At 73.9% G+C, this 22,865-nt stretch overlaps 1 protein-coding gene across 1 annotated transcript in view; it reads right to left on the bottom strand.

Moving 5' to 3' along the window:
- Positions 1–225: 225 nt before the first annotated feature.
- LOC132078835 (SCO-spondin-like) overlaps positions 226–22,865 on the bottom strand; it is a 35,177-nt gene continuing 12,537 nt past the window's right edge. Inside the window, exons 24-66 of the mRNA XM_059481149.1 lie at positions 22,665–22,814; positions 22,396–22,489; positions 20,479–20,879; positions 19,807–20,037; positions 18,914–19,495; positions 18,615–18,697; positions 17,849–18,062; positions 17,337–17,486; positions 16,879–17,019; positions 16,615–16,797; positions 16,357–16,507; positions 15,752–15,905; positions 15,625–15,679; positions 15,465–15,543; positions 15,027–15,370; positions 14,370–14,483; positions 14,244–14,285; positions 13,581–13,760; positions 13,199–13,321; positions 12,850–12,904; positions 12,432–12,560; positions 10,798–11,570; positions 10,088–10,251; positions 9,322–9,500; positions 9,074–9,243; positions 8,306–8,473; positions 8,025–8,225; positions 7,022–7,222; positions 6,252–6,419; positions 6,002–6,133; positions 4,803–5,079; positions 4,500–4,581; positions 3,986–4,140; positions 3,859–3,908; positions 3,614–3,736; positions 3,370–3,483; positions 3,121–3,262; positions 2,489–2,567; positions 2,247–2,388; positions 1,498–1,811; positions 1,295–1,390; positions 937–1,200; positions 226–771 (exon numbers count right to left, since the gene is read on the bottom strand). Of these exons, the coding sequence (XP_059337132.1) occupies positions 226–771; positions 937–1,200; positions 1,295–1,390; positions 1,498–1,811; positions 2,247–2,388; positions 2,489–2,567; positions 3,121–3,262; positions 3,370–3,483; positions 3,614–3,736; positions 3,859–3,908; positions 3,986–4,140; positions 4,500–4,581; positions 4,803–5,079; positions 6,002–6,133; positions 6,252–6,419; positions 7,022–7,222; positions 8,025–8,225; positions 8,306–8,473; positions 9,074–9,243; positions 9,322–9,500; positions 10,088–10,251; positions 10,798–11,570; positions 12,432–12,560; positions 12,850–12,904; positions 13,199–13,321; positions 13,581–13,760; positions 14,244–14,285; positions 14,370–14,483; positions 15,027–15,370; positions 15,465–15,543; positions 15,625–15,679; positions 15,752–15,905; positions 16,357–16,507; positions 16,615–16,797; positions 16,879–17,019; positions 17,337–17,486; positions 17,849–18,062; positions 18,615–18,697; positions 18,914–19,495; positions 19,807–20,037; positions 20,479–20,879; positions 22,396–22,489; positions 22,665–22,814 (8,195 nt within the window). The remainder of the gene's footprint in view (positions 772–936; positions 1,201–1,294; positions 1,391–1,497; positions 1,812–2,246; positions 2,389–2,488; positions 2,568–3,120; positions 3,263–3,369; positions 3,484–3,613; positions 3,737–3,858; positions 3,909–3,985; positions 4,141–4,499; positions 4,582–4,802; positions 5,080–6,001; positions 6,134–6,251; positions 6,420–7,021; positions 7,223–8,024; positions 8,226–8,305; positions 8,474–9,073; positions 9,244–9,321; positions 9,501–10,087; positions 10,252–10,797; positions 11,571–12,431; positions 12,561–12,849; positions 12,905–13,198; positions 13,322–13,580; positions 13,761–14,243; positions 14,286–14,369; positions 14,484–15,026; positions 15,371–15,464; positions 15,544–15,624; positions 15,680–15,751; positions 15,906–16,356; positions 16,508–16,614; positions 16,798–16,878; positions 17,020–17,336; positions 17,487–17,848; positions 18,063–18,614; positions 18,698–18,913; positions 19,496–19,806; positions 20,038–20,478; positions 20,880–22,395; positions 22,490–22,664; positions 22,815–22,865) is intronic.

Below are 22,865 nucleotides of genomic sequence, written 5' to 3'. Positions count from 1 at the left end.
CCCCCGCCGCCCCCGAGACCCCCAGTGCCCTCCTGAGACCCCCAGTTCATCCCAGTGCCCCCCCAGTCCCCCAGTTCATCCTAGTGCCCCCCAGTGTCCCCTCCCAGTTCCCCCAGTGAGGTTATCTGTTAACGATTAATTATCGATTATCGATCGTTTATTGGTATCCATAAGGGTCTCCTCGATGCCGACACGGGGGCCGGAGGGGCGGTGTCCGGGGGTCTCTCAGCGCCGGCTGAAGTCCCACCTGCGGGACAGGAGGCTCCGGCTGTCCCCGACCCCCCCGCAGCCCCCCGGGACCCCCGGGACAGCCCCTCCTCCGCCCGCAGCGCTCTGGGCAGTGCGGGGCCGCGTGTCCCCCCAGAACCCCTCAGGATCCCCCCAGTTCCGGAGCCCCCTGAGGATCCCCCCACAGCCCGGCAGGATCCCTCGAGTCCCGGCGCCCGCAGGTTCCCCCGGTGCCGCATCTCGGCAGGATCTCCCCGCTCTGCCTGGACCCCCTGAGCCCCGACAGGATGCCCCGGCAGGATCCCCCCGGCAGGATCCACCCCAGCCCCCGGAGCCCCCGCGGGATTCCCCAGAGCCCGGCAGGATCCCCCCCAGTTCCCCGTTGCCCGCACCCCGGCAGGGCTCGCAGCGGCACTCGGCGATGCGGGGCAGCAGCGCGGGCCGGGGGCGGCCCCGGGGGCACGGCAGCAGCAGCGCCCGCACGGGCCGGGCGGGGTCCAGCCGGTAACTGCAGCACTCGCACAGCGACCGCACGTACGGCTCCTGCGGACACCGGGTCACGGCGGGGACGGACCGGGAGCACCGGGGCACCGGGGAGAACCAGACACGCAGGGACAGACACCCCCGGTCACCCCGGAGAGCCCCGGGCCGGGCAGAGGCGGCTCGGGGGCAGCGGGCGGGGCCGGGGTCCCCCCGCGCCCCCCGTACCTGCGCGCTGACGGCGGTGCGGGAGCGGCACGCCCCCGCGCAGTAGGTGACGCGGACGGCCCCGCAGGACACACGCGCCCTTGGCGATGGTCCGCAGCGCCGTGAGGAGCCGGCACGGCCCGGGGGGCTCCTCTGCACCGGGGGGGACGCGGCGTGAGCGGGGGCGCTGCCGGGGCCGCCCCTCCCCGGGCGCGGGGTCTCACCTGGCCACTCGTCCCGGCACACGGGGCAGCAGCTCCCGGGCTCCCGCACCGGCTCCGCGCCCTGCGGGGACCCCCAGGCTCAGCCCCGGCCCGCGGGGCCCCCCCCGGGCCCCCCGAGCTCCCCCAGAGCCCCCCGAGCCCCCCGAGCCCCGCACCTCGGGGCAGGTGAGCGCGGGGCAGGAGCTGCCGCAGGTGACGCGTCCCTCGGAGCAGCGACAGGTCCCGCACGGCTCCCGCCACTCGCTGCCGGCCTGCGGGGGCCGGGACCCCAACATTGCTCAGGGACCCCCGGACGCGGGTCAGGGACCCCCCGCCCGCGCCCCCGGCCCCGCTCACCGCTCGCAGCGCCCCTCGGTACCGGCAGCCGCAGCCGCCCGCGCTCACGCACTGCCCGGAGCCGTTCCGGTACCGCCCGGGGGCGCAGGCGCAGCGCGGGGGTGGCGAGGCGGTCCCGAGGGTCCCGGGGGTGCCGGGGGTCGTGGGGACCCCGGGGGCGCTGGAGCTGTCCGGAGTCACGGGGGTCGCGGGGGATCCGGAGGTTCCGGGGGTCGCGGGGGGTCCCCCCGCAGGTCCCGGGGGGCTCCGCAAGGTCCCGGCAGCTGCGCTCGCACGCGGGGCCGGGGTCCAGCCACACCTCGCCCGGGGGGCAGCTTGGGGCCACCGGGAACGGCACTGCGAACGGGAACGGGAATCACGCCGGGAACGGGAACGGCACCGGGAATGGGAACGGGAATCACACTGGGAATGGCACCGAGATCAGCACCGGGAATGGGAACGGGAACGGCACCGGGAAGGGCATCGGGAATGGCACCGGGAACCGCACCGGGAACCACCCCGGGAATGGCACCGGGAACGGCACCGGCACCGCCCTGACCCCTCCCTCCTTCCATTGCCCCGGCCCTCCCTCCCTCCCTCCCTCCCTCCCTCCCTCCCTCCCTCCCTCCCTCCCTCCCTCCCTCCCTCCCTCCCTCCCTCCGTCTTCACCCTCCCACCCCTCCATCCCTCCGTTCCCCTCTCCCGTTCTCCTCTCCCGTTCCCTCCTTTTCCCCGCTCCCCCCCCGTGTCCCCCGTGTCCCGTGTCCGCTCCGGGCACGGCCTGGGGGTTACACGCCGCCGTCTCCTCGCCGGGGCTCTCCCCGCACGGCGGGCCCGGCCCGGGGCGCTCCCGGCACTGCCGCTGCCGCCTCCGGGTGCCGCCGCCGCAGCTGCGGGAGCAGCGGGACCAGGGGGACCAGGGGGACACGGCGGGCTCGGGAGAGAGGGGGAGCGGGGCCGACAGAGGGGGCGAGGGCGACAGCGGGGACACGGGGGACCAAGGGGACACGGGGGACACGGAGGACACGGGGGACATGGAGCTGGCGGGAGTCGCGGGGCTCCGGGGAGAGACACGGCAGCGCTGGGCAGGTCAGGGTCCCGTTCTCGCAGGTGCTGCACCGGGGGTGACACGCGTGTCACCGTCACCGCGCGTGGGGCCCTGCCGTGTGGCACCGCCACGGTGCCCGTTCCGCCGGCACTGTGCCCGTTCGTCCCTGTCCCCCGTGCCAGCCCCACTGTCACCGTGCCCATCCCATTGTCACAGTGCCCGTCCCACCCTGTCTTCCGTGCTTGTCCCACTCTGTCCCCTGGGCCCGCCCTACTGTCACCGTGCCCGCGCCACCGTCACCGTGCCTGTCCCACTCTGTCCCCCGTGTCCGCCCCATTGTCACCGTGCCCGTCCCACTCTGTCCCCCGTGCCCGTCCCACCGTCACTGTGCCTGTCCCACTCTGTCTCCCGTGCCCGCGCCACCGTCACCGTGCCCGTCCCACCTGTCCCCCGTGTCCGTCCCACCGTCACCGTGCCCGTCCCACCCTGTCCCCCGTGCCCGTCCCATTGTCACTGTGCCTGTCCCACCCTGTCCCCCGTGTCCGTCCCACCGTCACCGTGCCCGTCCCACTCTGCCCCCCGTGCCCGTCCCGCCGTGCCCCCCCCGGTGTCACGCACCAGTCGTGGCACCCGACGCGGGTCACGGTGCCCGGGGCCAGCTCGCGGCTCCCGCTGTCCCCGCCGGGGGTCCCGCAGCGGCAGCGGCTCAGGGGGACGCAGTGCCCGTCCTGCAGCAGCTGCCCGGGGGGGCACCGGCACCCTGCGGGCGGGGGGCGCCGTGGGGACACGCTGGGGGCTCGGGGACGCCCTGGGGACACGGTGGGTGCCGGGCCCCGGGGCCAGCCCGGCGGCGGGGCCGGGCCGTACCTGTCTCGCACGGTCCCTGCAGACACTGCACCGGCGCCCAGGTGTCCGCGCAGCTCCGGGGGCAGCGCCCGGCGCAGGGGCTGCGGCTGCGCCCCCCCCCGCCGCACCGGGGCTCTGCGGGGGTGCCCGGGGTTACCGGGGGGTTTCGAGGGGGACAGGGAGGGAGGGGGTACCGGGGGTTCCCGGCGTTCCCGTGGTTACCGGGGCAGGCGCCGGAGCCGCAGCTCTCGCTCTGGGTGCGGACCCCCGCGCACGCCCGCCCCGGGGGGCTCGGGGTGCCGGGGGTGCCGGTGGCGCAGGCGGGAGCCCCCCGCGCAGGGGTCGCTGCAGGGTCCCCAGGGCCCCCAGGGGCTCCAGTCACACGGCTCTGGGGGGCACGGGGGGGCACCGGGGTCACCGGGATCCCCCAATGCCCCGTGAGGTCCCCGTGCCCTCCCAGGACCCCCCAATCTCCCTGAGACCCCCCAGGACCCGCCAATCCCCCCATACCGGCGGCACACGGCGTGTCCCCGCACTCGGGTCCCTCGGGGGTGCAGGTGCTGCGGGAAGGGGGGGGCACAGGCGGTGGGTGGGGGTCTCTCCGAGCCCCCCGAGCCCCCCGGCGCCCCCCACTCACCAGAGCCGGCACGGGCCGGGGCTCCAGCGCTCGCCCAGCGCCCGCTCGCCCCCCGCCCAGGGGCACAGCGGCGGGCACGGCGCCTCCTCGCAGCCCCGCGCCTGCTCCTGGGGGGCTCCGCACGGTCCCCCCCCGCCCTCGGGGGGATGGGGGTCCTGGGGGGTCACACGGGGCATTGGGGGGCACCGGAGCCCCCCCAGCGTCACGTCACCCCCGTGGGTTCCGTGTCCTCCCCCCAGCGCCACGTGTGTCCCCAAGGTGACGTGGCCCCCCCGAGGCGCCCCCCAAGTTCATGACGCCCCCAGCAGACACCGCATTCCCTCCCAAGTTCTGTGTCCCCACAGTTCCGTGTGTCCCCCCGCGGGTGTCCCCAAGGTGCCGTGTCCCCCCCAGCCCCGTGTGTCCCCCCCCGGGATGTCCCGTGTCCCCAAGGTGCCGTGTTCCCCCCCACAACCCCCGCGTCCCCCCCCAGCCCCGTGTGTCCCCCCCCGGATGTCCCGTGTCCCCAAGGTACCGTGTCCCCCCCTATAACCCCCCGCGTCCCCCCAGTGTCGCACCCCAGCCCCGTGTGTCCCCCCCGACCCCCGCATTCCCTCCTTGTCGCAGCCCAGCCCGTGTGTCCCCCCCCGGTGTGACATGTCCCCAAGGTGAGGTGGCCCCCCCAGAGGTGCCCCCCATGTTCATGACCCCCCCACATACACCCTATTCCTCCCAAGTTCCGTGTCCCCACAGTTCCGTGCTCCCCTCCGACTGTCCCGTGTCCCCAAGGTGCCGTGTCCCCCCCCATCCCCGTGTCCCCCCCGTGACCCCCGCTCACCGGTGTCGCAGCTGCCGCCCCCCCCCGCAGGTGGCACTGCAGGGTCCCCACTGGCTCCAGCGGCTCCAGGCGCAGGGGGCGGTGCCGGGGGGGGTCCCGGGGGTCGCGGGGGGGGGCGGGCACCCCCCCGGCCCGCAGCGCAGCCGCCCCCCCGCGCACGTGCAGTTCCGGCAGCCCCGGGCGGGGCCGCCCCCCCCCGGCACCCAGAGGTGCCCCCCCGAGTCCAGGCAGGGGCACAGCGCGGGGGGCACGCAGCCCCCGTCCTGCTCCAGGGTGCCTGCAATGGGGATGGGGACAGGGATGGGACAGGGATGGGACAGGGATGGGACAGGGATGGACAGGAACAGGGACAGGGACAGGGACAGGGATGGGATCAGGGACAGAGATGGGACTGGGACAGGGACAGGGTCAGGGGGGGACGCAGCCCCCGTCCTGCTCCAGGGTGCCTGTGGGGACAGGGACAGGGATGGGACAGGGATGGGACAGGGACAGGGATGGGACAGGGACAGGGACGGGAACAGGGACAGGGATGGGACAGGGACAGGGGATGGACAGGGACAGGGACAGGGTTGGGAACAGGGACACGGACAGGGATGGACATGGACAGGGACAGGGACAGGGACAGGGACAGGGACAGGGACACGGACAGGGATGGACATGGACAGGGACAGGGGGGCACGCAGCCCCCGTCCTGCTCCAGCGTGCCTGCAATGGGAATGGGACAGGGATGGGACAGGGATGGGACAGGGACAGGGATGGACAGGGACAAGGACAGGGATGGGACAGGGATGAAACAAGGATGGGAGAGGGATGGGAACAGGGACGGGAACAGGGACAGGGACGGGACAGGGATGGACAGAGACAGGGACAGGGACAGGGACAGGGACAGGGACAGGGACAGGGACAGGGACGGGACAGGGACAGGGACAGGGACAGGGACAGGGACGGGACAGGGACAGGGACAGGGACGGGACAGGGACAGGGGGGGACGCAGCCCCCGTCCTGCTCCAGGGTGCCTGCAATGGGGATGGGGACAGGGATTGGACAGGGATGGGACAGGGACAGGGACAGGGGGGGACACAGCCCCCGTCCTGCTCCAGGGTCCCTGGGGGGACAGGGACAGGGACAGGGACAGGCTCAGGGGGGGCCGGGTCCCGGGGCCTCACACACGGGGGTCCCGGGGGGTCCCGGGGTCTCACCGGGGGGGCAGCGGCAGCCCGGCTCGCAGGGCGCCCCCCCCTCGCAGGACACCCCCTCCTGCAGGTCCCGGCAGCTCCGCGGGCACCGCGTGGCACAGGGGGACTCGGTCTGCCCGGGGGGGCACCGCGGGCCTGGGGGGGGCACGGTCAGCGTCCCGACAGCGCCAGGGACCCCCCGAGCCCCCCAGGGCACCCCAGACCCCCCGGTGCCCCCCAGCCCCTCCCGGTGCCCCCCCAGACCCCCCCGTACCGCAGGCGCGGGCGTTGCAGACGCGCAGCTCGTGCCCCGCCCCGGGGCAGGGGCTGCCCCCGTTTTTGGGGGGGGGTCTGGAGCAGGAGCGGCTGCGCACGGAGCGGCCCCCCCCGCACGTGACGTCACAGCGCGACCAGGGACCCCACGGGGACCACGCGCCGTTCACTGCGGGGGGGGGGGGGGACAGGGGGTGAGCCCCGGGATCGCTCCGAGACCCCCCCAGACCCCCCGGGACCCCCGAGACCCCTGAACCCACCGAGCCCCCCCGAACCGCCCGGGTTCGCCCTGAGACCCCCCGAGACCCACGGTCTCTGCCCCCCTGAACCACCCAGATAGACCCCGAGAGCCCCCCCGAGCCCCCTTAAGCCCCCCCCTCAAAAGCCCCCAGGGGTCCCCACGCCGCCCCAGTCTCCACAAGCCCCTGATCCCACCACAGCCCCTCTGAGACCCCCCAAGATCTCCCCGGTCCCGGCTCCCCCCGCCACCCCAATATCCCGGCAGTGTCCCCCCATAGCCCCCTCACGGCCCCGCCCCAGCCCCCCGACCCCACCCCGACACCCCCTAATGCGCCCCATCGCCCGATCCCCCCCAGCCCCGGTCCCGCACCCCGGTCCCGCACCCCAATCCCGCCCCCAGCCCCATCCCGCACCCCGTTTGCCCCCAGCCCCGTCCCGCACCCCGGTCCCGCACCCAGCCCCGGTCCCGCACCCCAATCCCGCCCCCAGCCCCATCCCGCACCCCCGTTTGCCCCCAGCCCCGTCCCGCACCCCGGCACGCCGTCACCCCGCACGGCCGGCGCTGCTCGTGGCCCCCCCCCAGGATTTGGGGGCACCAGCGCTCCCCGGGCCCGGGGGGGGCGAAGGCGCGGAGCCGCCGCTGCTGCCCCCCCCCGCAGGGCCGCGAGCACGACCCCCAGGGACCCCAGGGGCTCCAGCGGCACGGGCAGGGGGGCGTCGGGCACGGGGGGGCTGCGGGGAGCGGCAGAGTCAGAGAGACCCCAAAATGTACCCCAAAATGTACCCCAAAATGTACCCCAAAATGTACCCCAAAACCTCCTCACAGGGGGCTTCGGGCACGGGGGGGCTGCGGGGAGCGGCAGAGTCAGAGAGACCCCAAAATATACCCCAAAATGTACCCCAAAACATCCTCACAGGGGGGCATCGGGCACGGGGGGGCTGCGGGGAATGTCAGTGTCAGAGAGACCCCAAAATGTACCCTAAAATGTACCCCAAAACCTCCTCACAGGGGGGCTTCGGGCACGGGGGGGCTGTGGGGAACGGCAGTGTCAGAGAGACCCCCAAAATACACCCCAAAACCTCCCACAGAGGGGCTGAGATATCCCAGACCATCCACAGGGAGCGGGACCCCCAGAGACCCCCAAACCCCATATCCTGGCAGTGGGGCAGGTTGCAGGGATAGCCCCAAACCCCATAAATCCCCCGTACCTTCGCAATGGGGCAGCTGCAGGGTGACCCCATTAACCCCATAAATCCCGTACCCTGGCAGTGCTGCAAGTTGCATTGTTACCCCATTAACCCCATAAATCCCCCGTACCCTGGCAGTGTTGCAGGTTGCAGTGTTGCCCCATTAACCCCATATCCCCCATACCCTGGCAGTGTTGCAGGTTGCAGTGTTGCCCCATTAACCCCATATGCCCCGTACCTTCGCAGTGCTGCAGGTTGCAGTGTTGCCCCATTAACCCCATATGCCCCGTACCTTCGCAGTGCTGCAGGTTGCAGTGTTGCCCCATTAACCCCATATGCCCCGTACCTTCGCAGTGCTGCAGGTTGCAGGGCCGTGTGTCGGTGCTCGCCCCCGCCCCACAGTTTCCCCCCGCGCAGTCCCGGTGGCGGCTGCGGCTCGCGGGGCTCTCGGGGCGGGTGCAGCTCTGGCTGCAGGGTCCCCACGGTCCCCACGGGCCCCACGGGACCGCCGGGGCCATCGGAGACCCCCCGGGCTCCTGCTCGGCCCCTGCGGGACGGATCCGTCAGTGGGGCGGGGTGGGGTGGGGCAGACCCCCGGGGTGGGCGGCAAAGGGGTGGGACCCTCACCTGGGGCTGTGGGGCTGACATCCGATATGGGGCCGAGATCTGATATGGGGCCGAGATCGGGTGTGGGGCTGAGATTGGGTGTGGGGCTGAGATCCGCTGTGGGGCTGAGATCGGGTGTGGGGCCGAGATCGGGTGTGGGGCTGAGCTCCGCTGTGGGGCCGGGCTCCGCTGTGGGGGCACAAGCAGCCGGTGACACCCCCGGGGCCACCAGGGCCCCCCTCAGTGGGGCTGGGACCCACCAGTGTGGGGCGGGGGGGCTATGGGGCCGTACCCCCGGTATAGGGCAGGGGCTATGGGGCCGGCCCAACGGGCACAGGGGCCGCTCGCACAGTTCGGTGTGGGGCAGGGGGGCTATGGGGCCGTGCCCCCGGTATAGGGCAGGGGTCTGTAGGGCTATGGGGCCGTACCCCCGGCACAGGGGCCGCTCGCACATTCGGTGTGGGGCAGGGGGCTATGGGGCCGTACCCCCGGTATAGGGCAGGGGCTATGGGGCCGTACCCCCGGTATAGGGCAGGGGGGCTATGGGGCCGTACCCACCGGCACAGGGGCCGCTCGCACAGTTCGGTGTGGGGCAGGGGGGCTATGGGGCCGTACCCCCGGTATAGGGCAGGGGTCTGTAGGGCTATGGGGCCGTGCCCCCGATATAGGGCAGGGGGGCTATGGGGCCGTGCCCCCGGTATAGGGCAGGGGGGCTATGGGGCCGGTACCCACCGGCACAGGGGCCGCTCGCACAGTTCGGTGTGGGGCAGGGGGGCTATGGGGCCGTACCCCCGGTATAGGGCAGGGGGGCTATGGGGCCGTGCCCCCGGTATAGGGCAGGGGGGCTATGGGGCCGGTACCCACCGGCACAGGGGCCGCTCGCACAGTTCGGTGTCGCGGTCCCGTTGCAGGCGGAGCCCCCGGGGGGGGCGCAGCGCAGGCGGCCCCACAGGCAGGTGCTGGGGGGCACAGGGGCTCAGGGGGGCAGCGGGCGCTGGGAGGGGGCTGGGGGAGGCCCCGGGGTGACCCCTCCTCACCAGCGGGCGCAGCCCAGGCTCAGGGTCCCGCCCGGCGGCAGCTCCACGATCGCGGGGTCCCCAGCGGGGGTCCCGGAGGGCTCCGGGCCGGGGGGGGTCCCGGGGGGGGTCCCGGGGGGGGTCCCGGGGGTGCCCCCACCCAGCAGCGCGGCCGGCACCGAGCAGGGGCACTGCTGGGGCTGAACCGGGGGTGGGGGTCCCGGGGGGCACCCACAGACCCACAGACCCCAAACCAGACCCAAGGACCCCAAACCAGACCCAGAGACCCCAAACCACAGACCCAGAGACCCCAAACCAGACCCAAGGACCCCAAACCAGACCCAGAGACCCCAAACCACAGACCCAGAGACCCCAAACCAGACCCAGGGACCCCAAACCACCCCAAACCAGGCCCAGAGACCCCAAACCGCCCCAAACCACAGACCCAGGGACCCCACGACCCCCCCCACTGTTCCTGGGGGGCACCCATGGGACACCCACCACCCCACAGAAGCACCTTGGGGACCCCCTCACTGCCCCAGGGGTCCCTCCCCTTCCCCGTGATCCCCCCGACCCAGGGACCCCCCAACCCCGGGCCCACCCTGCCGGGGGGAGCCCACAGAGCCCCCTCACCCCAGGACACCCCCACAAACGGGATCCCCCCCCGGGACCCCCGGGCACTCTGAGGGGCTCCCGTGGCTTTGAGGACCCCGCCCCAAACCCCAAATTCCCGCCATCATTCCCAGCCCGGATTTGGGGGCAGCACCCCCGTGGGGAGGGGTCTCACCTGCAGGCAGGTGCGGCGGTGCAGGAAGGTGCCGGGGGGGCAGTGACAGCCCTCCTGGCACCCCCCCGCGCACCCCACGGCCCCCCCGAGGTGGGCGCAGCTCCGGGGACACCCCGAGCCCCCCCCGCACTCACGGAACGTCCGCCCCGGGGGGCACCCGGCCTCTGCACCCCCAAAAAGACCCCTGAGCACCCCGGGGTGAGAGGCAGCGCTGTGGGGCACGGGGGTCTGTGGGGCACTGTGGCATCTGTGGGGCAGTGCGGGGTCTGTGGGCCAGGACTATGGGACAGGGCAGCGCTGTGGGGCACTGTGGGGCAGGGCTGTGGGGCTGGGCAGCGCTGTGGGGCACTGTGGGGCAGGGCTGTGGGGCTGGGCAGGGCTGTGCTCAGGGGCTCTGGGTGGCATCTACGGGTGACAGCGTCTGGGTCAGGGAGCCTGTTTTGGGATCCCTGGGTGAGGGTCCCTATGCCGATGTCCCCGTGTCGGTGTCCCCGTGTCGGTGTCCCCGTGTCCATGTCCCCGTGCCGGTGTCCCTGTCAGTGTCGGGGCGCCCATGTCGGTGTCTCCATGTCGGTGTCCCCGTGTCCCCGTGTCAGTGTCCCCGTGTCTATGTCCCCGTGTCGGTGTCCCCCTGTCCGGGTCCCCATGCCGGTGTTCCCGTGCCGGTGTCCCCGTGCCGGTGTCCCCGGTGCCCTGCCGGTGGCACTCACCGCGGCACGCGTGGCTGTGGCAGCTCTGGCTCTGCAGCGCCGGTCCCGGGCACGGCGGGGTCCCGCAGCCCCGTTGGCGCCAGCGCTCGCCGCCCCCGCACGGGGCGCTGCAGCCGCCCCACGGCCCCCACGGCGACCACCGGGCGGGCACCGGCGCCTCGGGGGCGCGGGCGGGCTCCGCGCTCCACGGCGACACCGGCACCGGCGAGGGCTCCGCGCTCCAGGGCGACCACGGGCCGAGCGCGGCGTCCGGGGACTCCGGGGACTCCGGGGGTTCTGGGGGTTCTGGGGACCCTGGGGGTTCCGGTGGCTCGGGGGGCTCCGGGGATTCCGGGACCCACAGCGGCTCCGTGCCCCACGGCAGCTCCGTGCCCCACGCTGGTTCCAGCGCCCACGGCGGTCCTGGGCTCCATGGGCTCTCTGGGGACCCTGGGCTCCATGGGCTCTCTGGGGACCCTGGGGTCCATGGGCTCTCTGGGGACCCTGGGGTCCATGGGCTCTCTGGGCTCTCTGGGCTCTCAGTGCCCCCCGGCACCCCCGGTGGCCCCCGCAGGCGGCCCCGCGCTCCCGGGCTCTGCGGACAGACGGACAGACGGACACGCGGCGCTCGAGGGGCCGCGGGGGCGCTCGGGGGTCCCGGCTCCGGGGCTCGGGGGTCTCGGGGGGGATCCTGGCACGTACCGGGGCCGCAGAGCTCGGCACAGCCCCGCTCCTCTCGGGGGGTCCCGGTGCAGGGGGCACCGCCCGGCGCGGCCGCGGGGTTGGTGGGGGACCTGTGGGGAGCGGGGCAGGACCCCCGTTATGGGGCAGGACCCCTGTTATGGGGCAGGATCCCCGTTATGGGGCAGGACCCACGTTATGGGTCAGACACCCCGTTATGAGGCAGGACCCCCGTTATGGGTCAGATCCCCCCGTTATGGGGCAGGACATCCATTATGGGGCAGACACCCCGTTAAGGGGCAGGACATCCGTTATGGGGCAGGACCCCCGTTATGGGGCAGGACATCCGTTATGGGGCAGCACCTCCGTTATGGGGCAGGACATCCGTTATGGGGCAGGACCCCCGTTATGGGTCAGACACCCCGTTACGAGGCAGGACCCCCGTTATGGGGCAGGACATCCGTTATGGGGCAGACACCCCGTTATGGGGCAGACACCCCGTTACGGGGCAGGACATCCGTTATGGGGCAGGACCCCCGTTATGGGGCAGGACATCCGTTATGGGGCAGCACCTCCGTTATGGGGCAGGACCCCCGTTATGGGTCAGATCCCCCCGTTATGGGGCAGGACATCCGTTATGGGGCAGACACCCCGTTATGGGGCAGGACCCCCGTTATGGGTCAGACACCCCGTTATGGGGCAGGACATCCGTTATGGGGCAGGACCTCCGTTATGGGGCAGACCCCCCCGCTATGGGGCAGGACCCTCGGTATGGGTCAGACACCCCCTCTCATTACGGGTCAGACCCCCCCGCTATGGGTCAGACACCCCTGTTATGGATCAGACCCCCCCGCTATGGGTCAGACCCCCCCGCTATGGGTCAGACACCCCTGTTATGGATCAGACCCCCCCGCTATGGGGCAGATCCCCCCGCTATGGGGCAGATCCCCCCATATGGGGCAGACCCCCCTCACCTGAAGCGCTGCCGGGTCCCGGTGCCGCAGTCACAGCGGGTCCAGGGGGTCCAGCGCGACCACCCGCAGGATTCAGGGGGGCCCCTATCCCCGGGCACCCCCATCACCCCCGCAGGGACCCCGCAGGCGCTGGAGGGAAAAGGAGGGTCACCCCAAACCCTGGGGAGCCCCTGGGAGCCCCCAGATATTCAGGGGCCCCATTGTCTGGGGACACCCAGCACCGGGGTTTGGGGTACAGATGGGTTCGGGGTGCAGCAGGGTTCGGGTACCGGTGGGATTTGGGGTACAGAGGTGTCTGGGTTATGGGGTTTGGGGTACAGATGGGTTCGGGGTGCAGCAGGGAGCAGGTACCGGTGGGATTTGGGGTACAGAGGTGTCTGGGTTATGGGGATCGGGGTACAGCGGGGTTTTGGGGTACCTGGGCTCGATGCAGCCGCTCCCCTGCAGCACCAGCCCGGGACGGCACCGGCAGCCTGGGGTGGGGGCGTTCAGGGGGGCTTCAGACTCCTGGGCCCCTCACCACGGGCCCTAAATGCCCCCCAACCCCCCGGACTGCTCCGTGCCCCCCCAAATTCCCAAACCCTCCCTGAGGTCCCTTCCAAGCCCCCTCAAGCCCCTCCATGCCTTTCCAAGTTCCCAGTTCCCCCCAAATCCCCCAAATCCCCCCAAATCCCCCTGTGCCCCCCTCCAGCCCCACCCAAGCCGCCCCCCGAGCCCCTCCCGGACCCTCCCACGCCCCCCCCCCGTGCCCCCCAAACCCCCCCGACCTTCCTGGCAGCCCCCCGGGCACGAGCTGTTCCCACTCAGGTCCGCGCAGGTCGGGGGGCACGGGGGGACCCCCAGATCCTCGCACCCCCCCGGGGGCACCAGCAGCGCCTGGGGGGGGCAGGCTGGGGAGACACGGGGGGGTCAGCGGGGAAAGGGGGGCCCGGGGGGGTTTGGGGGCTCAGGGGCGGGGGAGGCCATTGCAGCAGTCAGGGATGGAGGGGTTGGGGGGCTTTGGGGATTTCAGGGTGCTTGGGGTGAGCACGGGGGGTTTGGGGGCTCGGGGGTCCCGGGGGGGATTTGGGGAGGGGCAGTGGCGGCGTTGAGGGACGGGGGGACAAGGTTGGGGTTGGAGGGGGGTCCCAGCCCCCCGTACCCCCGTACCTGGGGGGTCCCCGCAGGGCCGCAGGTTGCAGGGCCGGCTCTGCAGCGCCCCTCCCTCGCACGGTCGCCCCCCGTTTTTTGGGGGGGGGTCGCTGCAGCTGCGGCGGCGAATCTGCTGCCCCCCCCCGCACGGGGCGGCGCAGGCGCTCCAGGAGCCCCAGGGCGCCCACCCGCCCGAAACTGGGGGGGCACGGGGCGGTCAGGGGGGGCAGCACCCCCACAGCGCCCCAGAGACACCCCCTGACCCACAGGGCCCCCCTTGGGACCCCCCGAGCCCCCGAGTGGGCAGCGAGACCCCCGGGATTGGGGACGGCAGACCCCGAGCCCCCCGCACCTGGGGATCCCCCCGGCCGGGGATGGGGGTCCCAGACTCGGGGGTCCCTGCCCGGAAAGGGGCATCGGTCCCACCCCTGCAGAGCCCAGACCCCCGGGGTTCCCACCCATGAGGGGGTCCCACCCTTTACCGGGGGCCCCACCCATGAGGGGGTCCCACCCTTTACCGGGGTTCCCACCCATAAGGGGGTCCCACCCTTTACCGGGGGTCCCACCCATAAGGGGGTCCCACCCTTTACCGGGGGTCCCACCCATAAGGGGGTCCCTCCACTCTTGAAGGTCCTGCCCTTACTGGGGGTCCCCGCCCTGCCGGGGCGGGTTTGGGGGTACCTGGGCAGGCTCGCAGGAAGCACACGCGGGTTTCGGTGTCGGTTCCGGTGCCGGTTCCGGTGCCGCTGTCCGTGCCGGTGCCGCTGTCCGTGCCGGTGCCGGTTCCGGTGTCGGTTCCGGTGTCGGGGCCGTGGGCGCAGCCCCCCCCGGGCGGGGTCTCCCTCCGGCGCCGCAGAGCGACCCCCACCCCACAGGAGCGGCTGCAGGACCCCCACCCCCCCCAGGGCCGGGGGGCGCAGCCTGGGGACACGGGGGGGGGGGGCAGCGTGACCCCCGTGTTTGGGGGGCACACCCAGGAACCCCCCGTGTTTGGGGTACACCCTCAGCCCCCCGTGTTTGGGGCACACCCAGGAACTCCCCGTGTTTGGGGTACACCCCCCGTGTTTGGGGCACACCCCCAGCCCCCCGTGTTTGGGGCACACCCCCCCGTGTTTGGGGCACACCCCCAGCCCCCCGTGTTTGGGGCACACCCCCAGCCCCCCATGTCTGGGGCACACCCCCCCGTGTTTGGGGCACACCCCCTGTGTTTGGGGTACACCCTCAGCCCCCCGTGTTTGGGGTACACCCCCCGTGTTTGGGGCACACCCCCAGCCCCCCGTGTTTGGGGTACACCCCCAGCCCCCCAAGCTCGCTGCTGCCCATGTCGGACCCGCAGCCCCCCCTGAGCGGGCGCTGCCCCCGGAACCCCCCGGCCCTGGGGGCTGTTCGGGGGCCCGTCCCCCCCATTCCAGCGGGACTCCCCAATCCCGGGGGGCCGTTCTGGGGGGGCCTTTCCTCCCTCACCTGGGGGGGTCGCGGCGGGGACCCCCGTGGGAGCCAGCGAGGGCAGCTCCGGCTCGGGGGGGGGCGCGGAGCCCTCGGGGGGTCCCGGGGTGTCCTGGGGCGGGGTCGCGGTTCCGGGGGTGCCCTCGGGGGGTCCCGGGGTGTCCTGGGGCGGGGTCGCGGTTCCGGGGGTGCCCTCGGGGGGTCCCGGGGTGTCCTGGGGCGGGGTCGCGGTTCCGGGGGTGCCCTCGGGGGGTCCCGGGGTGTCCTCGGGCCGGGTCGCGGTTCCGGGGGTGCCCCCGGCCGCGCTGGGGGGCTCCGGGGGGGTCTCGGTGCCTTTGGGCCCCTCGTGCCCGGCCGTGGGGCTGGAGGGGGCACAATGAGGGCTCGGGGGTCCCCCAGTGCCCCCTCCCCGCTTTGGGGACCCCCAAATCCCGGCCCTCCCGTCCCCTCCCGTACCCGGGGCTGCCGGGGGCCTCGGCACCGCTTGGGGACAGCGCTGTCACCATCCCGGGCGGGGTGGCCGTGGCGTTGTCACCTGCAGCGGGGACAGACGCGGCGGTGACGGGCACGGGGGGATGGGGTCACCTCCCCCGGGATCCCCGGGACCCCCACTCACCCGCGGGGCCGCAGGAGCAGCAGGAGCCGCCGTCCCCTTCCCGCAGCGCCTGGCCCTGGGGACAGCGACAGCGACAGCGTCACGGCCACCGCCCCCGCGCTGGGCCCGTCCCCGCGCCCCGACTCACCTGGGGACAGCGGCGGAGGGGACAGTAGGGGACACAGCGCACGGCCCCGCCCGGCAGGCACTGGCACAGCTGGCACGGCTGCCCCCGCCAGCGCTCCCCGGGGACGCGCCAGCGGCCGCGCTCCCGGCACCGCGGGCACGGCGGCGTGCGGCACCTGCGGGGGCACCGTCACACGCCGCGGGACCCCCGGGACCCTGCACAGCCCCCCGGGACCCCTGCCCGCCCCCCGAGCCCCCTGCCCACCCCCGGACCCCCTGCCCGCCCCCCGGACCCCCTGCCCACCCCCGGACCCCCTGCCCGTCCCCGAGCCCCCTGCCCACTCCCGAGCCCCCTGCCCGCCCCCGGGCCCCCTGCCCACTCCCGAGCCCCCTGCCCGCCCCCGGACCCCCTGCCCACTCCCGAGCCCCCCGCCCGCTCCCGATCCCCCTGCCCACACCCCGGACCCCCTGACCGCCCCCGGACCCCCTGCCCGCCCCCCGAGCCCCCTGCCCGCCCCCGGACCCCCTGCCCACTCCCGAGCCCCCCGCCCGCTCCCGATCCCCCTGCCCACACCCCGGACCCCCTGCCCGCCCCCGAGCCCCCTGCCCGCCCCCGGCCCCGCTGACCGTCGCGCTTTGCGGTAGATGCCGCGGCAGTGGCGGCCGCCCCCGCGCCGGGCCGGGTTCGAGGGGCTGCGGAAGGACCACTGCACCCCGGGGCCGCCGCAGCCGCCCCCGCACGGCCCCCACGGCGACCACGAGGACCAGCCGCAGTCCACTGCGGGGACACCGGGTCACCGGGACAGCGCCCCCGGGCAGCGCCGCGGGGACAGCGGGCACCGGAGACCCCGCGGGCACCGGAGACCCCGCGGTACCGGGACCCACCTGAGCAGCCGGGGCGCGGGCGGCAGTGTCGCAGCTGTCCCTCCAGGCACGTGCACGCGCGACACCCGAGCGGCACCGGGGCTCCCGGGGGGAAGCGGCGCCCCCCGGCCCGGCACGGGCACTGCCCCGGCCGCACGCACCCCTCGGGGGGCTCCAGCACCTGCCCCGCCGGGCACCAGCACCCTGGGGGGATCGGGGGTCAGGGGGGCCCCTGACACTGGGGAGTCCCCCATAGCCCCCCATAGCCCCCCGTGTCCCCCTCACCTGGGCGGCAGGGCGGGGGCCGCGGGCAGGGCACGGCGGCAGCCAGGTCGGAGCAGGAGGCGGGGCAGGGGGCGCAGGGCAGGGGGCGCAGCCCCTCCGAGCACTGCGAGGCGTTGGGGCACCCCCCCGGGGCACAGGGGGCTGGGGGCACAGTCAGGCACAGAGACCCCCTGACCCCCAGAACCCCCCGTACCCTCCGTGGAGCCCCCCGCCCCAGTGAGACCCGGCCACGACCCCCCTGTCCCAGCAGGGCCCACCCGTCCCACTGAGCCCCTCACCCTGGAGAGACCCCTCGCCCACCCAGCGCCCCCCACTCTGCGGGGCTCATCTGTCCCTCGGAGCCCCCCGGGACCCCACCCCATTGGGCCTGTCCCCAGAGCCCCCCGCCCCATGGGCTTCCCCCTCCCCTGGGGCCCCCAGGTCCCCCCGAGCCCCCCGTACCCCCATCCCGCACCCACCCATCTCCAGCGCTCCGGGGCCCCCTCGCAGCTCCTCGCAGGCGCGGCCGCCGTTCTGGGGGGGCCGGCACCCCCTGGTGCGCAGCCGGACCCCCCCGCAGCCCCCCGGGCACTCGGACCAGGGACCCCACGGGCCCCACGCCCCGTCCACTGCGGGGGGGGCGGGTTAAGGGGGCCTCGGGACCCCCAAATCCCTCTGGGACTGTAGGGTCCCTGAAACCCGCCCCCGGGGACCCCCAAATCCCTCAGGTACCCCCCCATGAGACCCCCAAACTGCCCCGAGGCCCCCCCAGGCCCCCCCTCACTTCCCTGGGCATTCGTGGCAGTGTCAGGGCTGCCTCCGGGACCCCGACACCCCCCCGGCCCCCCAAACCCTCCGGGATGCCCTGGTACCCCCCAAACCCTCCGGAGTGCCCCAGGATCCCCCCCCAAACCCTTCGGGATGCCCCGGGGTGCCCCCAAACCCTCCGGGGAGCCCCGGGAGCCCCCCAAATCCCCGGGTCCCCGCTCACCCGGGCAGGCGCGGTGGAAGCAGGCTCGCTCCTGCTCGCGGGGTCCCCGGCAGCCCCGCAGCAGCCCCGGGTGGCGCTGGTGACACCCCCGGGCGCGGCGCTGCCGCCCGGGCCCGCAGGGGCGGCTGCAGGACCCCCAGGGCCCCCAGGGAGCCCAGAGGCCGCAGCCCCGCTCGTCCCCCCCCGAGGCGCAGTCCCGCAGCCCGTCACACACCTGCGGGGACACCGCGGCCCGAGGGGACGCTGGGGACACGGGGGGACGCCGAGAGGGGGCGAGGGGACACTGAAGTGGCGCTGGAAAGGAGTCAGGGACGTGGGGACATCGGGGTGAAACCGGGGTGACACCGGGAGGGAGATGGGGGACACTAAGGTGGCACTGAAAGGGAGTCGTGGGGGACACTGGGGTGACATCGAGGGGGGGCGAGGGGACTCTAAGGTGGCACTGGAAGGGGGTCAGGGACGCGGGGACACCGGGGTGGCACCGGGAGGGGGTGACAGGAGTCAGGGACACCCGGAGGGGGGGGGTCGGGAGGGGTCAGGGGACAGCGAGAGTGGCGCTGGGAGGGGTTCGGGGACACCGCGGGAATGATGGAGGGAACACGGGGGGGACACCGGGAGGGACACCTGGGGACACCCGGGTGTCCCTGGAAAGGCTCGGGGACACGCTGGGGCCCGGGGTCACTGCAGGGGCATCGGGGGCTCCAGGGCAGCCCCGGGAGGGAGCCGCGGTGGCCCGGGCGGGTGGCGGCGCCCCTGTCCCCGTTACCTGCCCGAAGGTGACACACTCCCCGTCCCCGCAGTCGAACTCTGCGCAGGGACCCCGCGGGCCGCTCCCGGGGCCGGGGGGCTCTGGGGGGCACGAGGGCTCTCAGGGGTCCCCAGGGGGGTCCCGGGGCTCGGTGGGATCCCCTCTCCGGTGGGAGCCCCTCCCTGCCGAGCTTCCCGTGCTCTCCCCACGGGACCCCCGAGATCGCCCCCCTCATTCCCGGGGTCCCCAGGAGGGGCACGGGGGGCGCTCCCAGACCTCCCCCCGCAGATGTCCCCAGAGCCACCCCGGGCTCTCACCGCACAGCCGGGGGCTCTCGTCGGCGCTGTCGCGACAGTCGGGGAGGCCGTCGCACAGGCGGCGGGGGGGGACGCAGGCGGGGCCGCAGGGCAGGTGGCCGGGGGCGCACGGGGGGGCGCAGCCTCGCTCGTCGCTGCCATCGGGACAGTCGCTGTCGCCGTCGCAGCGCCACCCCCGCGGGACGCAGCCGCCGCTGTCGCAGCGCAGGGAGCGGGGCGGGCAGGGCGCGGCCGAGGCGGTGACAGTGACAGTGACAGTGCTGGTGACAGCGGCGGTGACAGCAGAGGTGTCGGCGATAGCGTCAGTGTCACTGACAGTGACGGTGCTGGCGACAGTGCCGCTGGTGACCGCGACGGCAGTGTCGGCGGTGACAGCGGTGACAGGGGCGGTGACAGAAGAGGTGACAGAGGTGGTGACAGCGGTGACAGGTGACAGCGGCGCGGGCGGCAGCGCCACCGCGCACCCCGCCGGGCTCTCGTCCCAGCCGTCGCGACAGTCGCGGGCGCCGTCGCACACGGCCACCTCCGGCACGCAGGAGCCGTCGGGGCAGGGCACGGTGCCGGGGGCGCAGGCGGCCCGCGCTGGGGACACGGGGACAGCGGTGACACCGCCGCCGGGGGGAGCGGGGAACAAAGGGGGTCCCAGAGGGGCTCCGGGGTGAGAGGGGGTCACGGGGAGGGGTCCCCAAAGGGGGCGATGCCGGGTAGGGGGTCCGGAGGGGGGCAGCCCCCGGATCGGGAGCCTCGCGGGGCGGATGGGGGCGGTCCCGAGGGGGGTGGTCCCAGGGCCGGGGGTTCCAGGCGGGGTCCCCATTGCGGGTGGAGGGTCCCAGGTGGGGGTCTCCGGTGGGGTGGTCCCAGGGCCGGGGGTCCCAGGCGGGTGTCCCCCTCACCGGGGCAGTCGTTCTCGTCGGCGCCGTCGGGGCAGTGGCGGCGGCCGTCGCAGATGGCGGCGGGGGGCACGCAGCCGCCCCCCGGGCACGGCAGGTGCCCCTCGGGGCAGGCGCAGCCGCGCTCGTCGCTGCCGTCCCCGCAGTCGTCGCGGCCGTCGCAGCGCTGCGGGGAGGGCACACAGCGGCCCCCGCCGCACCGGAACTGCCCCGGCCCGCACCGGGGGGCGCAGCCTGCGGGACGGGACCCTCGGTGGGCACGGGCACCCCCACCCGGGGCACGGGCGGCTCCTGCTCCGGGGGCCTCCCGAGCAGCGCCACCCCCAGGATTAGGGGGCTCAGGGACTCTCAGTGTGGGGTACAGATCCCCAGGATTAGGGGGCTCAGGGACCCCCAATGTGGAGCACAGATCCTCAGGGTTGGGGGGCTCAGGGATCCCACACAGAGCCCCAGGGTTGGGGCCTCAGGGACACTCAGTGTGGGGTGCAGACCCCCAGAGTCGGGGGGCTCAGGAACTCTCAACGTGGGGCACAGACCCCCAGGATTAGGGGGACTCAGGGACCCCATTCCGGGGCACAGACCCCGAGGCCTGCAGGGCTCTCTATTCCCCAGGACCCCCAAACTCCCTGCAGCCCCCTCCCCACTCCAGCACCCCCGACCCCCGCGCTCGCTCACCCGCCTCGTCCGAGTCATCCCCGGGGGGACAATCGAGGCGCCCGTCGCAGACCCGCGCGGGGGGCAGGCAGCGCCCCCCGGCACAGGCGAACTCGGGGGGCTCGCAGGCGCGGGGGGGACACCCGGCCTCGTCCCAGCCGTCGGGGCAGTGCGCGACGCCGTCGCAGCGCGCCCCCCAGGGCAGGCAGGGCCCGCCGGGGCAGCGGGGCTGCCGCGGGGCGCAGGGCGGCTCGCACAGCTCGTCCGAGCCGTCCCCGCAGTCGTCCTCGTTGTCGCAGAGCCAGGCCCCGGGCACGCAGCGCCCCCCGGCCCGGCAGCGGAACTCCCAGGGGGCGCAGGCGGGCGCGGCGGGGCACGGGGCCGGGCTCGGGGGGCACTGCCAGCGCCCCGCCACGCACGTGCTGCGGGAGGGACACGGGCGGCACTCGGGGCGGCCGGGATCGCTGTGCCCCCGGTGCCCCGGCGTTACGCTGTCCCCCTGGCTTAGTGTCAGTGTCCTGCTGTCCCTGAGGTCCTGGTGTCCGGGGGTCCCGGTGTCCCAAATCCCAGTGTCTCCGTGTCCTGGTGTCCCCATGTCCTGGGGTCCCTGTACCCCAATATCCCATTTCCCCAGTGTGTCTGTGTCCCCACATCCCAGTGTCCCAGTGTCTTGGTGTCCCCACATCCTGGTGTCCTGGTATCTTGGTGTCCCAGTGTCCCACTATCTTGGTGTCCCAGTGTCCTGGTGTCCCAGTGTCCCCAAATCCCATTGTCTCCGTGTCCTGCTGTCCCAATGTCCTGGGAACCCAGGATCCCAAATTCCCATTTTCTCGGTGTCTGTGTGTCCTCACATCCCACTGTCCCAGTGTCCCAGTATCCCTGTGTCCCCACACTCTGGTGTCCTGGTGTCCCAGTGTCCCCACATCCCGTTGTCCCACTGTCCTGGTGTCCTGGTGTCCCGCTGTCCCATTGTCCCAGTGTCCCACACCCCGGTGTCCCGGGCCCCCAGCACGCCATTCCCGGGCTCCCAGTGTTCCCCAGTGCCTCCCAGTACCCCCCAGTGTCCCCAGTGTCCCCCAGTGTCCCCCAGTGTCCCCAGTGTCTCCCAGTACCCCCCAGTGTCCCCAGTGTCCCCCAGTGTCTCCCAGTATCCCCAGTATCCCCAGTGTCCCCAGTGTCCCCAGTGTCTCCCAGTACCCCCCAGTGTCCCCAGTGTCCCCCAGTGTCCCCCAGTGTCCCCAGTGTCTCCCAGTACCCCCCAGTGTCCCCAGTGTCCCCCAGTGTCCCCAGTGTCTCCCAGTACCCCCCAGTGTCTCCCAGTGTCCCCAGCGTCCCCAGTGTCTCCCAGTGTCCCCAGCGTCCCCAGTGTCCCCAGCGTCCCCAGTGTCCCCAGTGTCTCCCAGTGTCCCCAGCGTCCCCAGTGTCTCCAGTGTCTCCCAGTGTCCCCAGTGTCCCCAGTGTCCCCAGCGTCCCCAGTGTCCCCAGTGTCTCCCAGTGTCCCCAGCGTCCCCCAGTGTCCCCAGTGTCTCCCAGTGTCCCCAGCGTCCCCCAGTGTCCCCCAGTGTCCCCCAGTGTCCCCAGTATCCCCAGTATCCCCAGTGTCCCCAGTGTCCCCAGTGTCCCAGTGTCCCCAGTGTCCCCCAGTGTCCCCAGTACCCCCAGTATCCCCAGTATCCCCAGTGTCCCCCAGTGTCCCCCAGTGTCCCCAGTATCCCCAGTATCCCCAGTGTCCCCAGTGTCCCAGTGTCCCCAGTGTCTCCCAGTGTCCCCAGTACCCCCAGTGTCCCCCAGTGTCCCCCAGTGTCCCCAGTACCCCCAGTGTCCCCCAGTACCCCCAGTGTCCCCAGTGTCCCCAGTGTCCCCAGTGTCCCCAGTATCCCCAGTGTCCCCAGTGTCCCCCAGTGTCCCCCAGTGTCCCCAGTGTCCCCAGTGCCTCACCAGTTGCTGCAGCCCTGTGTCACGCTGGCCCCGGCCGGGAAGGCGAAGCCGTCCCAGAAGCAGGGGCAGTCGGGGGGCTCCACGCACTGCCCGTCTGCGGGGGTGGGGGGCACACAGGGCTGGCACCGCGACCCCCAGAGCCCCCCAGCCCCCCCAAACCCCTTCCGTCCCGCAGAGCCCCCTCCCAGCCGCCCCCAGCCCTTCCCAGCCCCCAAACCGTTTCCGTCCCCTCCCCTCCCAGCCCCCCGCCCCACTCTGCGCCCCCTCACCGTGCAGGAGCCGCCCGGGGGGGCAGAAGCAGCCCTCGAGGCAGCCCAGGGCCCCGCAGAGCTCGGGGGGCTCCCGGCCGAGGTCGCGGCAGGTGGGGGGGCAGGGGGGCCCGCAGGGGCTGTACTCCTGCCCCCCCTCGCACTGCAGGGCTGCGCACGTCGGGGGGTCAGGGGGGCTGGGACCCCCCGCTCCGCAGCCTG

Source organism: Ammospiza nelsoni, chromosome 1, assembly GCF_027579445.1.
Source record: "Ammospiza nelsoni isolate bAmmNel1 chromosome 1, bAmmNel1.pri, whole genome shotgun sequence".
Classification (NCBI taxonomy): domain Eukaryota; kingdom Metazoa; phylum Chordata; class Aves; order Passeriformes; family Passerellidae; genus Ammospiza; species Ammospiza nelsoni.
This window is presented reverse-complemented; position numbering and strand designations above follow the sequence as displayed.